This window comes from Acanthochromis polyacanthus, chromosome 19 (genome assembly GCF_021347895.1).
Source record: "Acanthochromis polyacanthus isolate Apoly-LR-REF ecotype Palm Island chromosome 19, KAUST_Apoly_ChrSc, whole genome shotgun sequence".
NCBI lineage: Eukaryota > Metazoa > Chordata > Actinopteri > Pomacentridae > Acanthochromis > Acanthochromis polyacanthus.
Genome location: NC_067131.1, coordinates 12,623,753 through 12,646,447, shown reverse-complemented (window position 1 = coordinate 12,646,447; position 22,695 = coordinate 12,623,753). Strand labels below are relative to the sequence as shown.

The window sequence follows — 22,695 nt, the reverse complement described above, 5'->3', positions numbered from 1 at the left end:
CTACTACAAATGGAAAGACTCCGCAGTGGCTCAAGAAACACTTTTACTAACTTGTGGAATCCATTTCTGGAACATTTTAAAAAGGCCAAGATACAATGACTTTAAACTGAGTCCCTGTTCCTATATTTTATTTTTATTCATTCACTTCTTTATTGATTTATCCTGCCTCCTCTCTGTGCTCTGCACTTATCTGTACTGGACTGGTGGTATGTTATGCATCTGAGCCTTGTTCTGTTTGGTCTTGTTTAAAATAATGAAAAATGAAAATAAAATATTAAAAAAAAAAAAGAAAAAAAGAAAGAGCAACAGATTAGCCAGAGTCTTCAAAACAACTAATAGTAATGCTTTAAGATCGGGATAATTAAAGTGATAGAATATAACTGCAGGAGACAAGCCGATTAATCTCAGTCGATTAAAAAGAGTAGGTCATCCTAATTTAATCACTCCTGTATATATTTTACGTATTCAGTTATAGTTACCCTTATTAATGAAGATATTTAGTTATGAATGACAGATTCCTGCTGTCACATGCTGATAAAACGTTACATTTAATGTACACTACTGAGAAATGTCCTTAGTCTTGAAAGAAAAGCAATTTTTTTCTGATGAAGATAGCATTAATTTAATCATTAATTTAATACAGTCTAGACATTGTTAATGTGATAAATGACTATTCTAGCTGGAAATGCCAGATTTTTAATGGAATATCTCCATAGGGGTACAGAGGAACATTTCCAGCAACCGTCACTCCTGTGTTCTAATGCTACATTGTGTTAGCTAATGGTGTTGAAAGGCTAATTGACGGTTAGAAAACCCTTGGGCGATTATTTTAGCACAAGAATAAAAGCATGAGTTTTCCTGGAATATATGTATTTCCCTATGAATTTCTCCAAACTGTTAAATGCTAGTGTACATTGGTTATCGGCCTTTCTCGATTACCAATAATCGGCATCAGTATCGACTCTAAAACACAAACCCACATCAGCTAAGTTAATCCCTAGTATGAACACTAGAACCCAACAGAACACTTCATTGTAGCAACATGATCAATACTATTCACTTCACTTCCTCAGTGGTTTAGGTCTCGTGTCTGATCAGCATGAGTTAAATTTATCACTGCTGCCGTTTAGAGAAGATTGTTCACAATGGATTTTAGTCAGAGATTGTAATTTGGCTTGTTTCCCTGTGATATGATCCAATCTGACAGACTATTCAGTTCATTTAACGGAGTAGTAGAAGGACCACGTTTCTGCATGTGATTCAGTTTTGATCAGATTTTTTTTTTTTTAATCTCAAAGGCTGAATTCTCTTGTAAAGGAAGACATTTTATTAAGGCTCGGGTAACACGGATGTTGCAGCTTTCCTGCACACAGCTCATTCACACACACTATATATAGCATTGCGTTCATCTGGATCTCACAGTCACATTTTGAAAGCATAATTATCTATTTTTCATGTCATGATTCTGTCACCACTGTGGGGAATCTCGTAAAGTTTTAGAGTGGGTGTATAAGCTCAGCCGCACACTCCACTTAAAGTCACCTGTTTCTTAACACAGCATTAAGATTCATCTTAAGGCGTGAAATCAAGTTTTATATGCCTTACTGATTATTATCTGAACTGTGTTAGATGGAGTACTGGCTTTGATGCTTCAGTTGAATTCAGAACATGCAGCATAGCACATACTGGTCATGGTGCAGTATGCTGGTATGTGACACGCCAGCATCAACTTTGATCTGATGCCACATGAAGGAAGGGCAGCATCATGGGAAAGGTTCTGGAGATCCCCTGAATAAAAGTTTCTTTTTATCAGCAACTTTGAAGTTTTGTTTTTACATTTCATTGTTTAGTGATGGGTGGGCCTGGGGTCCTTCTGCATGGAGTTTGCATGTTCTCCCTGAGCATGCGTGGGTTTTCTCCGGACACTCCGGCTTCCTCCCACAGTCCAAAAATATGCTGAGGTTAACTGATTACTCTAAAATTTCCCCGTAGGTGTGAATGCGAGAGTGATTGTTCGTCTGTATATGCAACCCTGCGACAGACTGGTGACCTGTCCAGGGTGTCCCCTGCCTTTGCCCGAGTCAGCTGGGATAGGCTCCAGCACCCCCCGCAACCCTAGTGAGGATAAAGCGGTGTATAGAGAATGGATGGATGGATGGATGTTTAGTGATGGTATTGTTACATAGCTGTTTGATAAATTCAGCAGGACAGAAAGCGAAACAGCTGCAGCTCCACCGTCACCATCTGCTGATGCTGCCGTGCAAAGGTGTTACTGGAACAGATTAGACTCCGAGAGTATAGATTCCTAGATAAGATTTGCAGGTTTCTGCAGCAACAACAGTTTCTGTATGTTATGTAACTGCAATTCAAATGAAAGAAAAACATTTTGTAGCCACTTTAAAATCAGTATTTCTCGCTGTATGCACAGGGGCTGTTAAGACAACAGGAGGATCAAATAATTGTCGTCATGTAGCAGAAAAAAATGTGCATTTATATTGAAATGTTTATTTGCAATTGACCAGGTTTCCAATTTGCTTCCTTCAATCAAAGAATAAAAGAAATTTTATTTAATTTGGGTTTTTGGGTCAAAGAAATTAATTTTCACCTAAAAAAAATCTGCTGCTCTGGCTTCCTGCAGTCTGCATGGTTTTGATTGTGGTTAAGGTCATGTCGCACATTTCGCTGGTTTCAATTTTCCATTCTTGACCCTGATTTACCTCAAGGAAGAAAAGAAAGAATACTATCACATATCACTTCCCATTCAGCAAAAAGTACAGCTTCATAAAGTCAAAAATTGATCTGCACTTTTCTGCTGACTGGGCATCACTGAGCAACAAACATTTTTATCAAACTTGCTGCTGCTTTCCAGCTGAAACTGACCAATTTTCAGTTTGAAAAAATAAAACTTTATTCTTTCCAGGTTGTGGTTTAATAAAATCCATCACACAAGATATTCAAACACATAAAGATAACGATTCATTAAATTGTAATTCAGTAATGTGGACGCAGCAGAGCAGTTTTGCTCTTAAGCTACGCAAGAATTCTTAATGTCTACAAAAGGTGCAATAAGCAAGCACCAAAGACATGCCAGGCAACTTCAAAATAAACATGTAAGTAGCTGAAAAGAGACGTGGAATGTAAAGGGAGACAAATGGAGAGAAGCAACAAATTTTGGCGAATTAAACTTTATGAACAAAGTGGTCCAGACTGAATGACACAGCGCCAACTGAAATCATCGGACATGAGCTGATTACACGCGCTCTCAGTCCTGCCTACCTATTTGTGGTGTTGTAACCTTTCTGGTCCCGTTTTCTTTTTTTAACGAAGCTCTTTACTCGAAACCGCAGGCCAACTGCCCACACAGGTTTAACTTGTCACACTGCCAGTACGCTGCCCTAAATGCCAATGAACATTCTTGATGGGGAAAAGCCTGACCATAAACTCATCTGTCATCTGATTATTTCTGGCATGTGTTTCCTTATTGCTTTGTGTTGTTTCGTATCTCATCTCCCTGTCACTGTGATGTTGAAATAAGGCTTCAAAAATTGATTGGACAACGACATGCGATTGCTTCTACCCAAAAAAAAAAAAAAAAAAAAAAAAGTTTGTCACTGCAAGTACAACCCCGGATAAATGCATCTGTTAAATATACAAGACTGTGAGACCACACTTAATCCTGTTACCATTTTGGGCAACAAGGTCACATAGTTGTTTTAGGTGCCTCTATTGTTTATGTTGGCTTTTAAACAGCTGTTTACTTTGTCTTCATTAGGGCACATAGTTTCATTTCTCATGTCACAGAAGTGCTACACACCTACTTGAGATATTTCCAAGCCACACCTGTGCACTAATCATGGTGTCTAATCAGCATCTTGATATGGTACACCTGTGAGGTGGGATGGATTATCTCAGCAAAGGAGAAGTGCTCACTATCACAGATTTAGACAGATTTGTGAACAATATTTGAGAGAAATGGTGATACTGTGTATGTGGAAAAAGTTTTAGATCTTTGAGTTCATCTCATTAAAAAAATGGGAGCAAAAACAAAAGTGTTGCGTTTATATTTTTGTTGAGTGTAGATTGAAAAGCAATAGAAGGGAAAACTTCCAACTTTTGTGTGCATACACATAATTTATTTGATGTTCTCTTTTGAATTCAATTAATTTTCTATTTGAACTGTAGCATTTAAAATGCCTTTAGTATTCCTAATTTTTGGAGATGCCTAGCCTAATACTTCACTAGAGTAACGTTGCCCCTTTATACAGCCCTTCAGCTCATCACTTATCTAAAACAAGCCATTTTAATGCCTGTGTCTCCCTACAAGCACACTCTCCTCTGATTCGCACACTTTGCAGAAGCCTTAAGGTGTGAGCATAGTGTCAACCTGCTGCAAGTATGCAATTTCCAAAAGGAAAGTAAAAGTAACACATGTTAAACAACATCATTTCTTGTTCTTGATTGCAAATGGCAACTTGTCAAGCTCTCATCGAATCCACAATATGAGAGCAAATGGCATGAACATCTGCTGCAGCAAAGACTGCAGAAAATGTCTGTGTCTGGTAAATATCACAGCTAGAACCTGCCTATTTGTGACATGACAGTGAATTTAGTCTTTCAATCACTAGCCGTGTATGCAAATTTTCTGTATTTGACCTTGTTAATCGATGTACACGGGGGAAACGGCAAAATGCTGACTGAAGGGAAACAAATCTGGTGTCAGATAATGCTAAAGATAGCATCGCATGTAAGATGTTTCTGCCGTCACAAAATGGCTGTATGTTATCTCTTCTGTAGCGCTGACTAGATTCCTGCACAAGTATTCTGTAAAAACATGTACTTACATATGCTTGGAGCAAACAGCCATCAGCTTGCATCAGCTGGTTGCAAAAAACAGTCGGAAACTGAGTGTTCAGAGACGTCTGAAGTCTGAAATCCAGGATTTTGGCGGCCATCTCTCAATTGTACAGAATCCTTCAAAAAAATCCTGGATCCAGACAGTGATCCGGATCACCTCCAAAATCTAATCGATTGTTACTTTTGCTCTTCCGGACATTCTGTAAAAATTTGGTGAAAATCCGTCCATGACTTTTTGAGTTATGCTGTTAACAGACAAACAGACAGACAGACAAACAGATGGCCTGGCGGAGGTCTGCGCTCTCCGAGTGCTTTTCTAGTTATAAATGTGAATAAATGAATTCATAAAATTATTGTTTACATGGACTTTAATCAAAAATGCCCTGCCAATGTCATAATGGGAAAAAAAATCTGCTTGTAAATAAACCCCGTGATGATTTAGCTTATAACTGGGAAACATTACTTCCAAACCGATATGCAGCGTAGTGACGGCTTCTCCACAGTAACCTCAGAGATATCAAATCAAATCAAATCAAACTTTATTTATATAGCACTTTTCATCCATTTAAAATGCAACACAAAGTGCTTCACAAAATAAAAGAATAAAACAACAGAGAGAATAAAAAACATAGTATAACCAACAATATCCCGCTTCCAGATATATATACACATGCGCTCACACACACACTCACAAAACACACACACACATACACACAACACGGTGCTGAGACACGGCAGGGCACTGAGGAACCATGTGGGGAAACACCTAGATAAATAGTTCCTCCTGTTATCACTTTTCCATTGTAAGGAGGTGAGCAATAATTTATCTCTAAACAGGAACAAAACTGCAATGTTGACCTAGTGACTAATAAAATGAGGCTAAAAGAATTTTTAAACCACAAACCGCTGAGGTGGATCCTTCGCCACAGTTTTTACTTTCCATTCAAGCGCACACACACCAAGTAGGTAGCCTTGCCACACACTCTTTTCTTCCTTGACTGACACAGCATCTCAGGAGTTGTGCTCAGTACAGAATAATGCTACTGCTTTTGATAGTACAGTCATGCTATTGTTCCAATCAGAGTCAAATAAAGTCCTCACACATTGAAGTATTTTTGTCAGCACCTTGCAAAGCAACCCAGTGCAGCGATTGACTTTCCTCTATGGTTTAGATACAGTTAGTATTGGATGATTTAAACCTCACCACCCCAACTACAAAAATGATTGAATAGAAAAAAACAGTTGCTACTACTAAAAAAATACCATGAAACTTGATGTTCTGCCAGACTTCAAGGAGCCATTGTTTCCATAGAGTTTAATTTTAGAGTTTCATTTACAGGCATTGCACTGAGGTGGAGGCTTAAACTTCAGAGGCCAAATATGAGGAAGTAAAACCGGAACTCCAAGGTGTCACTTATGGTGCGTAAGATATGTTTGTTTGTTGTTTATCAAGCCATCTCAAGATTCTGAGTTACCTTGATGAGATGGAGGAAGAGGTCAAGTGATCTCAGCTGATAACACTGACAAGAAAAAACACCGTTTCACAAAAATCGAGTCGATGTTTTGGTGTTGTTATTCCACTCAACTTTATAGGAAAACTACTAAATGCTCTTCTGTTTTGCTGCTAATTTAATGGCTGTTTAAATTCTCATCTGATCGCACTTCGCACAGCTGAAACACATCACTTGCTGAACGTTTTCTTATCAATAAACTCTACAATTTACCAGTGTAAATGCCCCACATTACAGGCTGTGGTCCTCAGACAGGTGTGTGACCAAAAAATGAGTAAACAAGGGCATTCTCGTGTCAGATTTGTCCCAGATAAAACCGAGTGATTTTTTTCTATGAGCAGAAAAAAACAGTGCATGTCGGTGCGCTCCACATTTCATGAAAGACCACGTTTTTAAGTGTAAATACCACAGTGCACTGAGGTTCTCGTTTTCCACCACTGTGGTTAAAACACACAGTAGCCGCCTGCACCAGTTAGCGCCACACCAGTTTAATGATCATCATGACCTCGCACCAATGGGACCACTTGAATTTTTAACTCACACCCTCAAAAGAGATTTGAATGCAACCATTTTGTTCAGAGTGTGGAGCCCTGCAGTAAAAATAAGTTCAAGTGTCAAGACACCTGCATTGTTAACACTTTAAACTAAGTATTCAAGTCTTTGGTAGAATATTTCTTGTGACATTGATTTGAATAATCTTCTCTGATATCAATGCTCAGTGGCATGATGAGTTGCTATGAGGAAGCGACTTTATCCATCAGATACACCTAACTAAAACAACACCCTTGTGGGACGTGCCAGCTTTGGATGTATAAAATCTTCTCGCAGTGCTGCTTATTTAGATGAGATGCATATGAAGGAAAGAAGCACATGTGAAAAGGTAATTAATTTATTTTGTGTATTGTTTAAGGGAAACTTTATTTCCAGTATGCTAAGCTGCATAATTATCATATTTCATTGAAAAAGTGACACTTATTTTCAACTCAATTTTAACTTTTTATTGAGAAAGAAAGCATCTCTTTCAATAAAACTGCATTTAATGAAGCAATGTTTCAATTTCACAGACATTTTAAGGTGAAATGTTGTTTGCTATGAACATCTTTGTTGTATTTAAATGTAAAAATCTTTGCTTTTATAAATTATGCAGCAAACTTTGGTCAAATTTATGCAGCATTGTTATTTACCTGCTGAGTGCTTTCTCATTTTTTTGCTTTGTTTGATTTGATTTATTATGTTTGTTCTGGTTTTGTTCAGGTTTGATTTTTGAGTGTTGAACAATGGCAGGTCAAATCATACTGCTTGTGCTGCTTTTGGGGATGATAAGTAAGTTTTTAATTAAATTCAGTTCACTTCCGTTTGTGTTGACATGTGTTTATGCAATTTTGATTTATTGATGCTATTAGTCCTGGATTTTTGTCCATTTATATGTATGCATTTGTTTCATAGGTGGGGTGACGCCTCAATTTACAGGTACTTTTAATAATTTCTATTTTTAGATTTTACCAGCAAATTGCAGTGAAGACAAATTGCTGTAGTAAGTGTGTTTTATGGCAGGAATAAATAGTTTTGAATTGAAGATTTCACCTGCAAGATTTCGGTATAATAATTCTGTTTTAAAATGTTCAGATATGCATGTTTACATGAATTCTGCTGCAACAGTGCACATTTATGGCCCATGATAGAATGTAGCGCTAGTTAAAGAGCTGGAGGGATGTTCATATAGCACAGTAAACACTGAGGGCATGAAAGTTGGCTGTTTACCACACTTTGGCTTACAGCAAAGCAAACACTTTTCTTTGGTGTCAGACAGTTGACTGACGAGCCAGGATTAAGCGGTAAACCGGCCGACCTGACATTTTTCCGTCAGGTGGCTGATGTGGGTTGCTCACTGCATAGGAATGATAGATCCGAAGAACTTGTTTCATTCTCTCTGTTGATTTTTAGTCACAGAGCCAATCTGCTTCTATATTTTAAGATTTTTTTCATGTTTTTGGTATTTTGGTCACTTATCCTCAGTATGTGGAGTTTAAAAGAATGATTATGATACAAAAAAAAACATGGATATCAATGGTTTGCTGGGGTAAGCTAGAAAATGAAGAGTTAATTTGCAAAAACAGATAACTCCGTTTTGATAAATTTGCAGAAAACTTTTTTTATTGTTTACTTGAGATATCAATCAAACTGAAGTTGAGTGGATTTGACTCAGTTGAAAAATACATGACAAAATATAGAAAAAATAAATTATTAGTGTTATTATTATTATTATTATTATTATCTCAAGTAAACAATAAAAAAATAGTTTTCTGAAAATTTATAAAATGGAGTTACCTGTTTTTGCAAATGAACTCTTCAAATGTTAAGTGATCAACAGGACAAATATTGATGGACTTCTTCATTCTTTCAAGGAACCCTCTACCCAACTGCTGGGACAACAAGCGCTCGATCAGACGATGGAAGTTCTCCTAGGATTACCCTGCTTCGACCTTTTGTTTATTTCGGACATACCTACAATCAGATTTATGTATGTAAAAAAACAATTTTGGCAGTCTACAACATCTGCCTTCTTTGAAGGCTGCTAGGAATTGTGGAGGACTTAAATGTTCATCAGTTGGTGGCAGATCAGTCACAACTCAAGATCTGAGTTGTGAATATACAAAACAGATAAATTTAAAAAAACTTGGCAAAGCAACAAATGCAGTATTTTTCAATAAAAATAGTAGTCATTTCTGTTTAATTTCACTTTTACCTAAATGCTTCAAACATAAATCATTCAATAATGACAAGTATTAGATAAGTGTAGTCAGTATGTTGTCGCATATGTAATAACTGCAGCTGTACATAACATATGATTGTCAGTGACTGGAGTAAACACCCACTAACGCTATGTTAGTAACAAGTGGGTTTTTTGTTTTTTTTTCTTCTAGGTGAACCACAACGGACATCTGACCTTTAATGCACCATGGTATAGTTACATACCTCAAAGGTTTCCGATGTATGGATCCAGAGACATCATTGCTCCATTCTGGACAGACATAGACAACAGAGGCAATGGTCAGATCAATTACATGCAATACACCAGCGGCACCGTTCTCCAACAAGCTACACGACACATTAATGCGTACTTCCCAGGACTGAGCTTTACTGCCAGCTGGGTTTTCGTAGCGACATGGTATGAGGTGGCCTACTATTCGTATAGTGGAACAGTAAGTTGCCTCTTTCAAAATAAGAACATACATATAATGTCAATGTCTGTTTTAACCATTAATATGCATACTTCAATAACACCAAGTCTTTTTTTTTTTTTTTTTTTTTTTTTAGCGAACAACATTCCAGGCAGTCTTGATCTCTGATGGCCGGTACTCATTTGTACTGATGAACTATGGGACAATCGCCACACCTAGAAGAGGAGTAGAGGTTAGAACCCTAAAAAATTAAATGGATTGCATTGTGGAGCATGTCTTTTTTTTTAGTTGCCATCTCTAAACTAAATTGAAATGCATTAATGCCACAGTGCAAGTAAAAAAAAACCTGTGATTCATTTGATCTGTGCTACATATAATTTTCAGGCGGGATACGACACCAACAACTCTACTCACCATTTCTCCATCCCTGGAACATACTTGGGTAATATAACTAGCATTCCCTCAGTCACCTCAGCTCTGCAACGGTTCGTTCAAACTGCACGCCTGAGCAACGTCGGCCTACCTGGTCGCTTTGCTTTCCGGGTGGACAGTGGATCAAGAGGCTGCACCTTCAACGGTAAGTGGTAAGACAGACGGATAGATCCTCTTCTGTCTCACTTCATTTCCTGTTGCTACTCTGGGAAAATAATACCACGAATGCCGCCAAACAAATGAAATGTTTTATATAATTCAATTCATTTATATACAACCAGTTCACAATTCAAGAAACTTTGGATTCACTTTAAGCAAACATTTGGCGACAGTTGGAAGGAAAAATTGTCAGCATTACCAGGCTAAGGGAGGGGGAATGTCAGCCTCGACTGACTGGGGTTAGGGTAAGGGTGAAAATAGGATCACAGATAGAAACAGATAACAATGGAAGAAGGAATAATAAACACTTTGGATGTTGGTGAAGCCAGTAACTGCAGATCACAAACATGTAGCTCTAGATCCAAAAATACCTGCAGAGAGGACAAGACAAAAACTATGAGAAAGATGGTGGTATGTAGTTGTATGGGAAGAGAAAAGATCAGGTTTTCATTGCATCATGGGAATCCCCCAGCAGTTTAGGACTACAGCAGCTTACCTAAAGGATGACTCAGGAACCATAAACAGTAAAAATGTTTGCAGACTGATGTCAAAACCTTTCAAAGAACTGTCCTTTAAATTTTCTTCAAAGGTGCAACTGTGCAGCGTGGTGACTCCTTCTGGAGTGACCGCACCTGTACTCAGAAGTGCACCTGCACCTCAGCAGGCCTACAGTGTCGCAACCAGCCATGCTCCTTCTCACAAATCTGCCGGCCAACCTCCTTTCAGTTTGCCTGCCAGACGGTGCAGAGACGCACCTGCACCATAAGCGGTGATCCACATTACTACACCTTCGATGGCACAGTGTTTCACTATCAGGGCACCTGCACCTATGTTCTCTCAGAGCAATGCAAAAATGGGTTGCCCTACTACAGAGTTGAGGGCAAGAACGAACACCGGGGCAGCACTCGTGTTTCCTGGACACGAATGGTCAGAGTTCATGTCTACAATGAAACCATTGAGCTTGTAAAAGGACGTCGTGGTGAGGCCAAGGTAAGTAGTGAGAACTATTGTTCTTTTGCGGAATATTTTAGTTTTGATCACATTTTTAGATCTGTGTTTGTATCCTGGTGTGATTACAGGTTAACGGAAGCTTTGCAGCAACTCCGTTCTCTCTTAGCAATGGCACCATCCAGGTTTATGAGTCAGGTTTTTCTGTGGTCATCAGCACCGACTTTGGCTTGGAGGTCTCTTATGATGCTAATCATTATGTCCGAATCAGCGTGCCCCACACCTACTTCAACGCAACATGTGGACTATGTGGAAACTTCAACAATCACCGTGGAGATGACTTTCGGACCCGCCAAGGCCAGATTGTGACCTCTGATGTGGTTTTTGCCAACAGTTGGCAAGTGTCTGGGGATGATGAGCCTGGATGTGGGGCGCGATGTGGAGGCCTGAACTGTGCTGCCTGCACTAACACTCAGACAGCATTATACAGCAATGCTGCTCATTGTGGTATCCTCGGGAGCACGCCTGGACCTTTTGCTGCTTGCCATCAACAATTTCCCCCACAGAGCTATGTGGACAGTTGTGTATATGATCTGTGTGTAGGGGGAGGGTATCAGCCCATTTTGTGTCAAGCTCTGAATGTGTATGCAAGTCAGTGTCAACAAAATGGAATCCTGCCGCAAAGCTGGAGACGATCTGGATTCTGTGGTAGGCCTATCTGTCATTCAAAATTATTTCAAAAATAGCATCACGATAAGATTTCCACGATATTAAGATTGATGTTGTTTGAATTTGTCTAGAAATCCAATGCCCAGCAAACAGCCACTTTGAGTCCCAAGGCACAGGATGTCCACCTACCTGTGTTAATCCCAACTCCACCGACAACTGTCCTCTCCCTGCCCAGGAGAGCTGCATCTGCAATCCAGGCTACGTCCTCAGTGGAGGGGTCTGTGTCCGTCATTCTGACTGTGGCTGCAGCTTTGAGGGTCGTTACTACCGCTCTGGAGAAACCGTAATACTCGACAATGATTGTGGAAGACGCTGTAGCTGCAGCTTTGGCTCCATGACTTGTCTCTCCCACAGATGTGGCCCACTTGAGTCATGCAACGTGGAGGATGGAGAAAGAGGATGCAGACCAAACAGCTACGCAACCTGCTGGATAAGGGGCTCAGGGTCATATCGTACGTTTGATGGACTGACATACCAGTACCCTGGGGCTTGTCGCTTGACCGTTTCCAAAGTCATAGGATCGTCTAATCAATCGCAGTTTGTGGTAACAACAGAAAGAGTGCCAAGACGCCAGCAGGGTTTTTCCAATGTGCTAAAGATTGAGGCAGAGGGAACACAAGTCTCCATTGAGATGGCACCGAGCAGCAAAGTTCAGGTAAACGACTGAAATATTTTCCAATATAAATGTGAAAAATGTTTAGTCACACCAGAGTAAAATTACACAATAAACAATTCTATTTGTAGTTGTACTCTTGGATTTAAACTTTTGTTTGACTTTCTTGTTTTATTTTTTCATGAAAACCAAAAATTCTGGTCACTCCAAAATTTGACATTGGCTGTTTAAATGTTTAGGTTGATGGTCAGCTGATCAGACTACCTTTCAGCTCTGCTTCCAACCGAATCCACATCTACCACAGCAGCATTCACAGCATCATCCTTCACACCTCTTTTGGTGTAACTGTGCAGACAGTCTGGCCTCGCTTTATTCGTCTCACTGTACCCAGTAGCTACAACAGTTCACTGGGTGGACTCTGTGGAAACAACAATGGTAACCCACGTGACGACTTCCGCACACCCAGCGGTACACTGGTCAACAGTTCTCAGGCCTTTGGGGACAGTTGGCGAAATGGCTCCCTTGCTGCACAGTGCGTGGAAAGCATCAATCACAATTCTACAACCAATTACAGTTCCAGTGAGTACTGCGGCATTCTTACCTCACCACAGGGGCCCTTTGCACCGTGCAACGCCACAGTGGACCCACAGCAGCAGATGGATACATGTGTGAACATACTCAGGGGCTCTACAGATCCAGCATCAGCATTGTGTGAGGTCCTTAGAGATTACGTACTCATGTGTCAACAGAGGGGCGTTACCTTAGGACAGTGGAGAAACGCAACTGCCTGTGGTAAGTCCATACTGCTTTTGGTGAGGATGGCTTTGATATAAACATGTTCATTAACTTTTCTGAAGTAAACTTTTTGTTTTTCTCTAGCACAAACATGTCCTTCAAACAGCCATTATGAGCTCTGCGGAAGCTCTTGTCCGTCTGCCTGCCCAAGCCTCTCTTTCCCCTTCACCTGTGTCACTCAGTGCCAGGATGGGTGCCAGTGTGATGATGGGTTTGTCCTCAATGGCAATCAGTGTGTGCCACCAACATCCTGTGGATGCTATCACAACGGACGCTATCGTGAAGGTGGTGAGCAGTTCTTGGATGGAGAATGTCAGCAGTTGTGCACCTGTAACAGCATTACTGGGCTGGTCCATTGCGTCAACAACTCCTGTGGTCCCCAGCAGTCCTGCCGAGTTGTGGCAGGTGAGTTGGGCTGCCACGACATCCCTCGTGGCACCTGCTCTGCATCTGGAGACCCCCATTATCTCACCTTTGATCGGAAGCCCTATGACTTTCAGGGAACCTGCCGCTATGTCCTGGCCACTCTTTGCAACGCCACTCATGGGCTCCACCAATTTTCTGTGGAAGCTAAGAATGAGCCATGGAATGGGTTGCCAGTTTCAATCACAGCTGAGGTTTTTGTGAATGTGTGGGGCTATCAAGTACACATGTCCAGGCACAGGAGGGGTGTAGTAGAGGTGAGCTGAACCATTTCCATTCCAAACCATGCTTTGTTCACTGTAGACCACTGTTTACAAAAAATCAGCAGTGAACAACTGACATAGTCTATGTAGCTAAGTAAGTTCAAATATATAAATATGGATATCAACCACAAAAGTGCACTGTCTGCCAGTTACAAATGAAAATTCTTCTTTTTCAATTCTTTAGGTAAATGGAATAACAGGTAATTTACCAGTTCTCTTGAATGGCAGTCGTGTATCTATCTATGCAAGTGGATCTCGAACATTTGTCACTTCGGATTTTGGTCTGAGTGTCTCGTACGATGGATGGAGTACAGTGGTTGTCTCCCTGCCTTCAAATTACAGGTGCAGCTCAACTTATATTAATGACTCACATATGTTGAATAATTACCTGTCTCAGCCCACAGGAACTCTGGCATGCAAGATTTGACTAGCACAGGAGAACAGATTACACCTATTTTAAGAAAAAAACATTTTCATATTCAGATTAGTTCATGGTGTTGTTTGTACCAATCTTCTTGTCTGACTTCCTTACAATATATGAACCTCTTTTATTTGTTCCCAAGTGCTGGACAAAAGATTTTAGTTTTTATACTTCAAGCCATTAGAACTATCCTCACGAGGACCTTTAGAGCTCATCTCTGTGTATCAAAATTACATAATTAGGATGGTTTATTTCCATCCTCTTATGTCTTACAGTGGTTTTAATATCCTACAAAACCTTTAACCTGCTTTAAAATGTTCTTAACTCACTCCTCTGCAGTTCACTGCAGTTCCAGCACACCAGCTCACCTACCGCTCTGCTCAAACACTGTAAAACTAAGCTGTGCTCCACAAAGTCAAGCTGTATTATCAGGGTTGTTCAGCCATGCATGTTTGTACCAGAAACCAATTCCTAAGAAGAATAATGATACAGAAAGCTCAATCCAACAGGACTGGTTCCTTCGGTTTGTTACATATAAAACCCCAGAAGTCTTAATCTGTGTTTTTGAGACAGTTATCACTGTCCTGCATTTCAGAGAGGAAAATCCCATGATCTATTTCGCTCATGATGTCTCTTCTGGCATAAAAAACAGGATGTGGACATGTTAATTAAGTAAAAATTTTATTGTTGTTTATTTTTTACATTTTGGTTGCATTTATTTCTTTGAGTATCCATTTGTACCACTGTTTCCTGTTATCTAAATGGTCACTCATCGCTAATATGCACATGAACTGTTATGTAACTAAAGTTTGACTTTCTGTCTTCATCAGTGGACAAATGTGCGGACTTTGTGGAAACTTCAACGGAAACCCAAATGATGAGTACCACTCTCCAAACGGAACAACAGTCACCACTCCTCATGCGTTCGGGGCGTCCTGGAAGGTACCAGGTAACTACACCTGCAGTGACGGCTGCGGCTCCTCCTGCCCTCGATGCACCAATGAACAGCCCGCCAGAGCTCAGTGTGAGGTGATCAAAGCAGCTGAAGGCCCCCTCAGCTTCTGCCACGAGCAGGTGGACCCGGCGCCGTATTTCACCGACTGCGTGTTTGACGTATGTGTGTCTGGAAATCGAAACCAAGACCTTCTGTGCAGGGCCATTCAGTCATACGTCAGCGCCTGTCAGGCTGCTGATGTTCGCATCTTCCCTTGGAGACAGAACACCACCTGCAGTGAGTCAACCAAAAAAAATTCTTTTCACAAATTGCATCTACATATGATCTGAGCTCGTGGATAGTTTTTGTTTTTAACCAGCTGACATCTATCATTTGTTTCCTCGCTTATTAAGGACTGGACTGTGCAGCCAACAGTCATTATGAGCTGTGTGGAACAGACTGTGGTCGCACTTGTGCCAGCAGCACTAATGCCACCTGTGAGCAAGGATGCTCTGAGGGATGTTTCTGTGATGAAGGTTTCGTCAGGAGTGGGTTGAGGTGTGTCCCTGTGCAAAGCTGTGGCTGCCAACACAACGGCTTCTACTATGATGTGAGTCAGGCACAGTTCATTTAAATCTCTGCAAATAAGAGCATTTCACTGTGCAGCTCTCCTGTAATGTAGATGTCACAATAATTCCTTTGCTCCCTTCAACGAAAAACATACTCTTCATTTACCTTCATTAAGTTATTGCACAATATTTTGCTACGTTAGGATAGTCATAAGAAATTGCTTTAGCTGGCTACATAATCTTCTGATATATGATGCCAATGCTATTTAATTGTTTGCATAATGTACGCATATATTGGGTCTAAAAATATCATTTCATGCACTAACCCCCAAACTGTGGCAGCAGCTGCAGTGAGATCATTAATAGTGAACCTTTCTGACTGTAGCTTCAGTTTGTGCCTTTCACACAGCTGCTGGAAGTGTCAGCAAGCCTGATAACCACAGGCAGAGAGACAACACTGTGCATGGATGAGAGATTTACCACTTGTCTGTTTCAATTATCTGTATTTTTAAATGTGGTATGAGTGATATCATGTCAGAGAAAAAAAAAAGTTAGGAAAGGGCAAACAAATGTCACAGGTGATACTTTATCATCTTTTACCGAATATTTTTTTGATCTCATTTTAATCTTATCAAGCATTTAAATGATACTATAAGTGACAGGAGTGAGTTGCAGCTCGACAAGAGGGAAAAAACAAACGTGATTCCAAACAATGTACCTTCGCAATTACCATTTCACAGTAAGTACAAGGTGCTTCGCCTGACTGCAAACGTGTGACAGACTACATGGAGCAATAACCGTTTTATTGTCTCATTTCCCTTTCTTCTCAGTAGCTCTCTCAATGAAGCATGAGCTCAGTATTTCTCATGCACACATCTCTTATTGTCACATTCTTCCAGGCTGGTGAAGCCTTCTGGACAGACGGTTGCTCCCAGAGATGTGAATGTCGTGCTCCCAATGACCTGCGCTGTTCTCCTGCATCTTGCACTCCCACACAACAGTGCACCATCAGAAATGGCCAGCTGGGCTGTTATGATGCACTGTCTACTTGCACGGTGTGGGGAGATCCACATTACATCAGCTTTGATGGAGTAGTGTCTCACTTTCAGGGCACGTGCTCTTACATTATTACCGAGAGTGTGCGCAACAGGACCGGCGAAACCCAGTTTCACGTAGCAGCCACCAATAACCACCGTGGCAACAACCGTGTGTCATTTGTTTCTGCGGTGGATGTGTACATCACGTATCAAACAGAGAATGTGCATGTCAGGATTGGACCCAACAAAAGAGTGAAGGTAAGCTCCTTATTATTTTCAATTTGAGCAACTTTCTACATTCAATTGACATCTCTCTAATCTCTAATCCACTCAGGTGAATGGAAACACGACATCTCTTCCCACCACTGTGGGGACCTTAGCTCAGGTGGTAAGACAGGGAAGCTACATAGTCCTCAATTCATCTGACCTGATTGTCCAGTTTGATGGCCGGAGTACTTTACTGGTCAGAATCGGCCCACAGCGTAGAAACAGAGTCACTGGGATGTGCGGGAACTCCAACGGCAACTCGTCAGATGACAAAGTCTTGCCCAACGGCACAGTGGCGCGAAATGACAATGAATTTGGACGCAGCTGGAAGGCACCCACAAGTCGAGCAGGGTGAGAGGATCTATAAAGAACTTGTTTTGTAATCTACACACTAAAATATTCCTAATTAAGAAAATAAAGTCAACTTGACAGCGTTGCATTTTAACACAGATTTCGGAAACCAGGCCTTGTAGTTCAACATTCTATGGACTGTTAAATATCTTAAACTGCTAAATATATAATGACTTTTCTAGATGTGGATCCACTGATGAAACAGGCGACGATGGATTGAGTAACTGTGCCTTTGTGGCAGAGTACGCTGAGCTCTGTAGTGTCATCACCAACACCAGCGGCCCATTCAGTCCCTGCCACCTGCACTCTGACCCTCAGCTATTTTTCGACTCCTGCGTCTACGATCTCTGCCTCTACACTCCAGCCAACGGCATGCTGTGTTCTGCTGTAGAAGCCTATGAGAGAACCTGCTCTGTTTTGGGGTTAAACATCACTGACTGGCGCTCCGGTTTGCAGTGTGGTACGTTTGCGCTGGCTTGATATATCCAGGATAATAAATGAAAGAAGTTAGAGTCTTATCTCACTATTTCTGCAGCTGAATCAGACCCTTGTGAAGAGCTGGACTGCACAGAGAATGAGTGGTGTGGTGAGAAGGACGGTGTTTACGACTGCTTCTGCGACGAACACCATCATCGATCCAACAACGAGAGCTACGGTGAGGGCAGCTCTTTTCAATAAACTGCTTTGTGTTTGGATCACTGAAATGATAATGGCATTATAGTGGGCTTTGTATGAGCACAATGGTTAGTGATATGTGCATAGACACGTGTACAGTGACTATAAAAAGCTTTTTGTAGCTTTTCCGCATTGAATCGTGGTCAGTTTAATTTGGCTTTTTCAACAGGAATTCACAAAAAAAAAAAAAACGGCAATGTATTTTGCTGCATTCATTTTACCCTCGACCAGGGCCTGCTGCCAAGAATCATCCCAACATCATGATGCTGCCACCACCATGCTTCAGTGTGGGGATGGTGTGTTTGTGATGATATGGAGTGTTTGGTGACCACTAAATATAGCATCTAGTCTGATTGCCAACAAGTGCAACCCTTTTACACTTGACTTCAGAGTCTTCCCTTATGTCGAACTGAGCTGCTGAAGCTTGTGACTCCTTCAGAGGTGTCATAGATGTTTTGGTGGCCTCACTCACTAGTCCCCTAATACTTTCTAGTAACCTTTCACAGTGTGTGTTTTTTGTTTTCATGCCGTAGCTATGGCAAGCAGTACTGATTTACCAGTGATTGGATCTTCCAGATACTAAAATCTCTATAGACACTGTACATGTGCAATTTGATGGCTTCATAGAGTTTTAGTATTCGGGAACTTTCCAACATTTTCTCCCACTTTGGGGATAAATTGAAGAGATTATCTATCCAAAACCTCGAAAAGTGATTTTTATTTCTATCATTCCTCCACAGACTCGGTTATCACTTGTGAGAACAGTACAGGCACCATGTCTGTGTCTCGCTGCCAGCTGTTTGAAGCTGGTTTCCACTCCAGCGCCCTCCATCTCCGAGATGATTCCTGCAACGCGACCCTGCAGGACGGACGCCTGGTGTTCCACTTTGACAACGACGACCAGCTGTGTGGGACGGTTCTCAGGGTACAGTCCATAGACTAGACTGTTATGAGTGTAGACTGAGTAAGATTAGAGATAATCAATTGAAATCCAATTTCTCATTCCTATTTCAAGAGCAATGGAACCCATTTCATGTACGAGAATACTATCCGGGGTGATGTGGATCCTCACGGAGGTATCATCAGCCGCCAGAGGAACATCAACTTACGTTTCTGCTGTGAATATCCTCTAAATGCGGCCCTGTCGATGGCTGTGGGCATCAACCCTCTAGAGAGGTAACTCAACCATCTCCTCTGCACGTTTTATTTGACTAATTCCTTGATTGCAGTGGTGCTGCTTAAATCAAAATTATGACAGTTTTTTTTAAATAGCAAACATTTATTCATAGTGAAATGTAAAAATGTGTGCAGTGCTAGCAGGGCTTTAATATTTATGTATTGTATCAGAGGAATCTTTGCTGCTGTATATCTGCAGCTTTTTTGGGTCTTTGGTCAGTGTCAACGGTAATAACACTAATAAAAAATTTAAAAAGGTGCCATTGGTTGTTGGAAATTTGTTGTGAATGCCCAAATATTTTGCTTCTTCCCAATCACATTTATTAACAAACAATACAAAATGAAATTCAGAGGAGTCTGTCTCTGTTCTGATGAAACATGAATGTGTCAAAGATTCCCAGCTAGACTTAGTCTAACACACTTCATGCAAATTGCACTCACTGCACAAGTGTTACATTTTAATTAATGTGCTGCTCCTGAGAAGGAACAACTCGCTGACAGGTTTTTGGCAATTGAGCTCGAGTGTTGTCACATTATGTGTTTGTGGTTTTTTTCATAGCATTGTGAGGAAGAAGCTTCCATCTGGTTATGGAGAGTATCATACGAGAATGATCCTCTACCAGGACGCTGGTTACCGCTTCCCCTTCATCGGCAACCAAACCATAGACGTAGAAGTAGATGAGAGGGTTTATGTGGAGGTGCGGACAGAGAGAGTTGACCAAACTCAGTTCTCCACCATTATGGATTCTTGCTGGGCGACGCCAGTCAACATCGCAAGCTACCCTGTCCGCTGGGATCTCATCACTGAAGAGTAAAACAGCTACTGCAGCTTATCTTGGCACTTTGATTTCTTGCTCTTAATAGCGGTCATCAGATCTCTCCTCACTTGCTTCTTTACAACTAAACCTTGTTAGTTCATAGTTTTTCTGGTGACACTAACTTCAACCACCGTCTCTCTGCTCCAGGTGTCCCAATGCAGCAGATGGAACAGTGGAAATGCGGCAGAACGGCAACTCCACTGTGGCCCAATTCTCCTTCAAGATGTTCTCCTTTACCAACTATTCATCCCTTTTCATGCACTGTCAGATCCGCCTGTGTTTCCTGAGGAACAACAACTGCTCAGCTGTAAGTAGCACCGTGTTTGTGTCTGTGCCTGCAGTGAGATGATGAGCTTCTAATGATGTTTTCCTGCAGCACTGCTACCCGGGTCACCACAGGCGAGTTCTGAGGGATCTGTCCCACGGCGGCAGCGTGGACATCTCAGTTGGACCGATAGTCCTGAAGAGTGGTTCAGGCCAGTTGACGTCACTGGTGGTGACCCTGCTGGTCAGTTTGCTGACCGTTAAAACTCTGTTCTGAGGAGAATAGAGATTATTCATATTTTAAGCTTGGAAACTGGGATTGTATTTCTTATTGAAAGGCCTTTTCCTTGAGGCCTGTTTTATATAGTCATGGGGCAAGTAGAAATAATTTTACTTTACAACAATAGAGGGCATCATCATGCAGCATAATAAAGTTAGAATCAGTTTACTGTGTATATTTATCAATGTAATCATGGTGGCTTTGTAGATATTCTCATCCTTAAATCTGTTATATTAAGTCATATTACAGGTAAGTATGTCTCAAGAAGGTTAAAAGAAACAACAACAATAATAAGCTAATCAACAATAATCAGAATGGGGCTTTATACCAACGTCACATTGAAGTGAATGTAGTACCCAATGCAAGATTAGATGAACCAGCTTCCTCTGAGACAGTTCGAGTTGTCGTAACATCCAGTTTATAGTTAGGCAAAAACTCTCAGATGAATGTTGTGACAACATTGTTTTTGCCCTTATTTTACCTCCAAATCTCCAAAGTTTGTGGTGTCCCTCCTACGCATGAAAGAATGAAAAACAAGTACTGCTTCAGGCCAGCCGACATCAGTCCGAGTCAGTTTGCTGACAGGCAAAACGCTGCTCAAGGAGGATCAAACACAGGCAAACGTACAGTAAACAGAAGAGTATATACAGATTACACAACAACATATGAATCAGTCAGCAGGAGCTTAATGAAAGAACATAGATGTAGGAACCGTTTGTTATGTTGCTCCGCTGCGATCCACTTAAAGAAGAAAGAGGGGCTTGTTTTAAAGCAATAAAATAAAATGCAAATGGGAACGATGAATGATGGAGCAGGGCAGAAAAAGTTGTCTCCTAGTTTGTGGAAACACATTCGTTAAATTTGCTCCCAGTTTGTCTCAGGTTGTGGTGATTTTTCTTTGCAACATTAGAGGGCAGCATAAGCTCAAATACACGTACTGTATGACTCACTATTCACCTTTATGTACTCAGTATAATGGTAATCAGCTGAATCCTTAGGTGCTTAAAATTAATTTATCACTAAGTCTGTATTTTATTAGTGATAAGCATAAATAATGAAGGAGAAATGAAAAATGAAGTAATGTTTGTGTGGCGTGTATATAGCAAAACATGTAGCCGGGGCTTTACATTATTAAATACTTGGATGGCGATTAACATCCTTGAATCTTTTTTATTTTTAAATAAAAATGGTATTTACTTAATATTTGAAGTTGTTTCTTGAAATTTCATCGACAAATACTCACAAAAGAGTTCTACACTGGACATGTAAATGTAACAATAGCTACAATCAATTCAAACCATCGCTACAAGATGGTTCCCATTTAACAAAGAAGCTGTCCATGATACAGGAGGTCAGGTTCCTCTCTTTTGTCTTGAACCTTCTTTGTTGTGCCGAACTGACAGAGCTGATGTCTCCCACGTCTTCTCTTTTGGGGTTTGAAATCCATCATTGTCAGTCAGTGTGTCCTTAGCTTTATGGGATGAAACATACAGTAGACATAACAACACTTACCACGCACCCACAACATGTAATTTGTCAATGGAGTTGTGGGGCAGCACAAAAACTTCAAAGCATGTCCAATATCACTTCACCTGATGCACAGACTCTCTAGTTGTCTCCTGACAGATTCAGGTAAGTTATGGAGACACTTCACAGATCTTATTTCACATGGCTTGGCTGTACACAAAAATGTGAAAAGCTGCACGTCTATGAATGAATCTAAACCGTATCCGTTCTTTCATTGTTTGTGCTCGAGGACCAACACCCTTTTTTTGTATTTGCCTGGCAGTCATTGTTTTTTGCTCTGTGTTTCTCATGTAATAGCTGAGCTCCTCTGACAACATGCCATTGCAACATTAATCCTGTGGCTTATGTGGTATTTTCAGGCTTTCAAAGACGATGTGTGAACATGAATGCGAGAGCGAAACAGACAAATAATATATAGTTGACTCCAGAACTGATATCTGCAAGTCATTATTTAGCAGGCATCCTTT

At 40.8% G+C, this 22,695-nt stretch overlaps 1 protein-coding gene across 1 annotated transcript; it reads left to right on the top strand.

The window, feature by feature from the left end:
• Positions 1-9,210: 9,210 nt before the first annotated feature.
• On the top strand, positions 9,211-21,902 carry LOC110955448 (alpha-tectorin-like). Its single transcript, XM_051939977.1, has 21 exons — positions 9,211-9,216; positions 9,290-9,568; positions 9,684-9,779; positions 9,932-10,124; positions 10,728-11,128; positions 11,218-11,794; positions 11,887-12,470; positions 12,668-13,220; positions 13,308-13,903; positions 14,094-14,251; positions 15,161-15,561; positions 15,678-15,874; positions 16,733-17,128; positions 17,205-17,488; positions 17,671-17,948; positions 18,024-18,143; positions 18,904-19,088; positions 19,179-19,339; positions 19,899-20,150; positions 20,305-20,464; positions 20,534-21,902. Exons 1-21 carry the CDS (start codon positions 9,211-9,213, stop codon positions 20,696-20,698), a joined length of 6,042 nt encoding a protein of 2,013 aa, XP_051795937.1. The 3' UTR covers positions 20,699-21,902.
• The last annotated feature ends 793 nt before the right edge of the window (positions 21,903-22,695 follow it).

Excerpts from the sequence above, each read along its gene's own strand:
- LOC110955448 (XM_051939977.1), top strand. Across the intron at positions 20,151-20,304 it reads TGGGATCTCATCACTGAAGA|GTGTCCCAATGCAGCAGATG; the intron begins GTAAAACAGCTA and ends TCTCTGCTCCAG. Across the intron at positions 20,465-20,533 it reads GGAACAACAACTGCTCAGCT|CACTGCTACCCGGGTCACCA; the intron begins GTAAGTAGCACC and ends GTTTTCCTGCAG.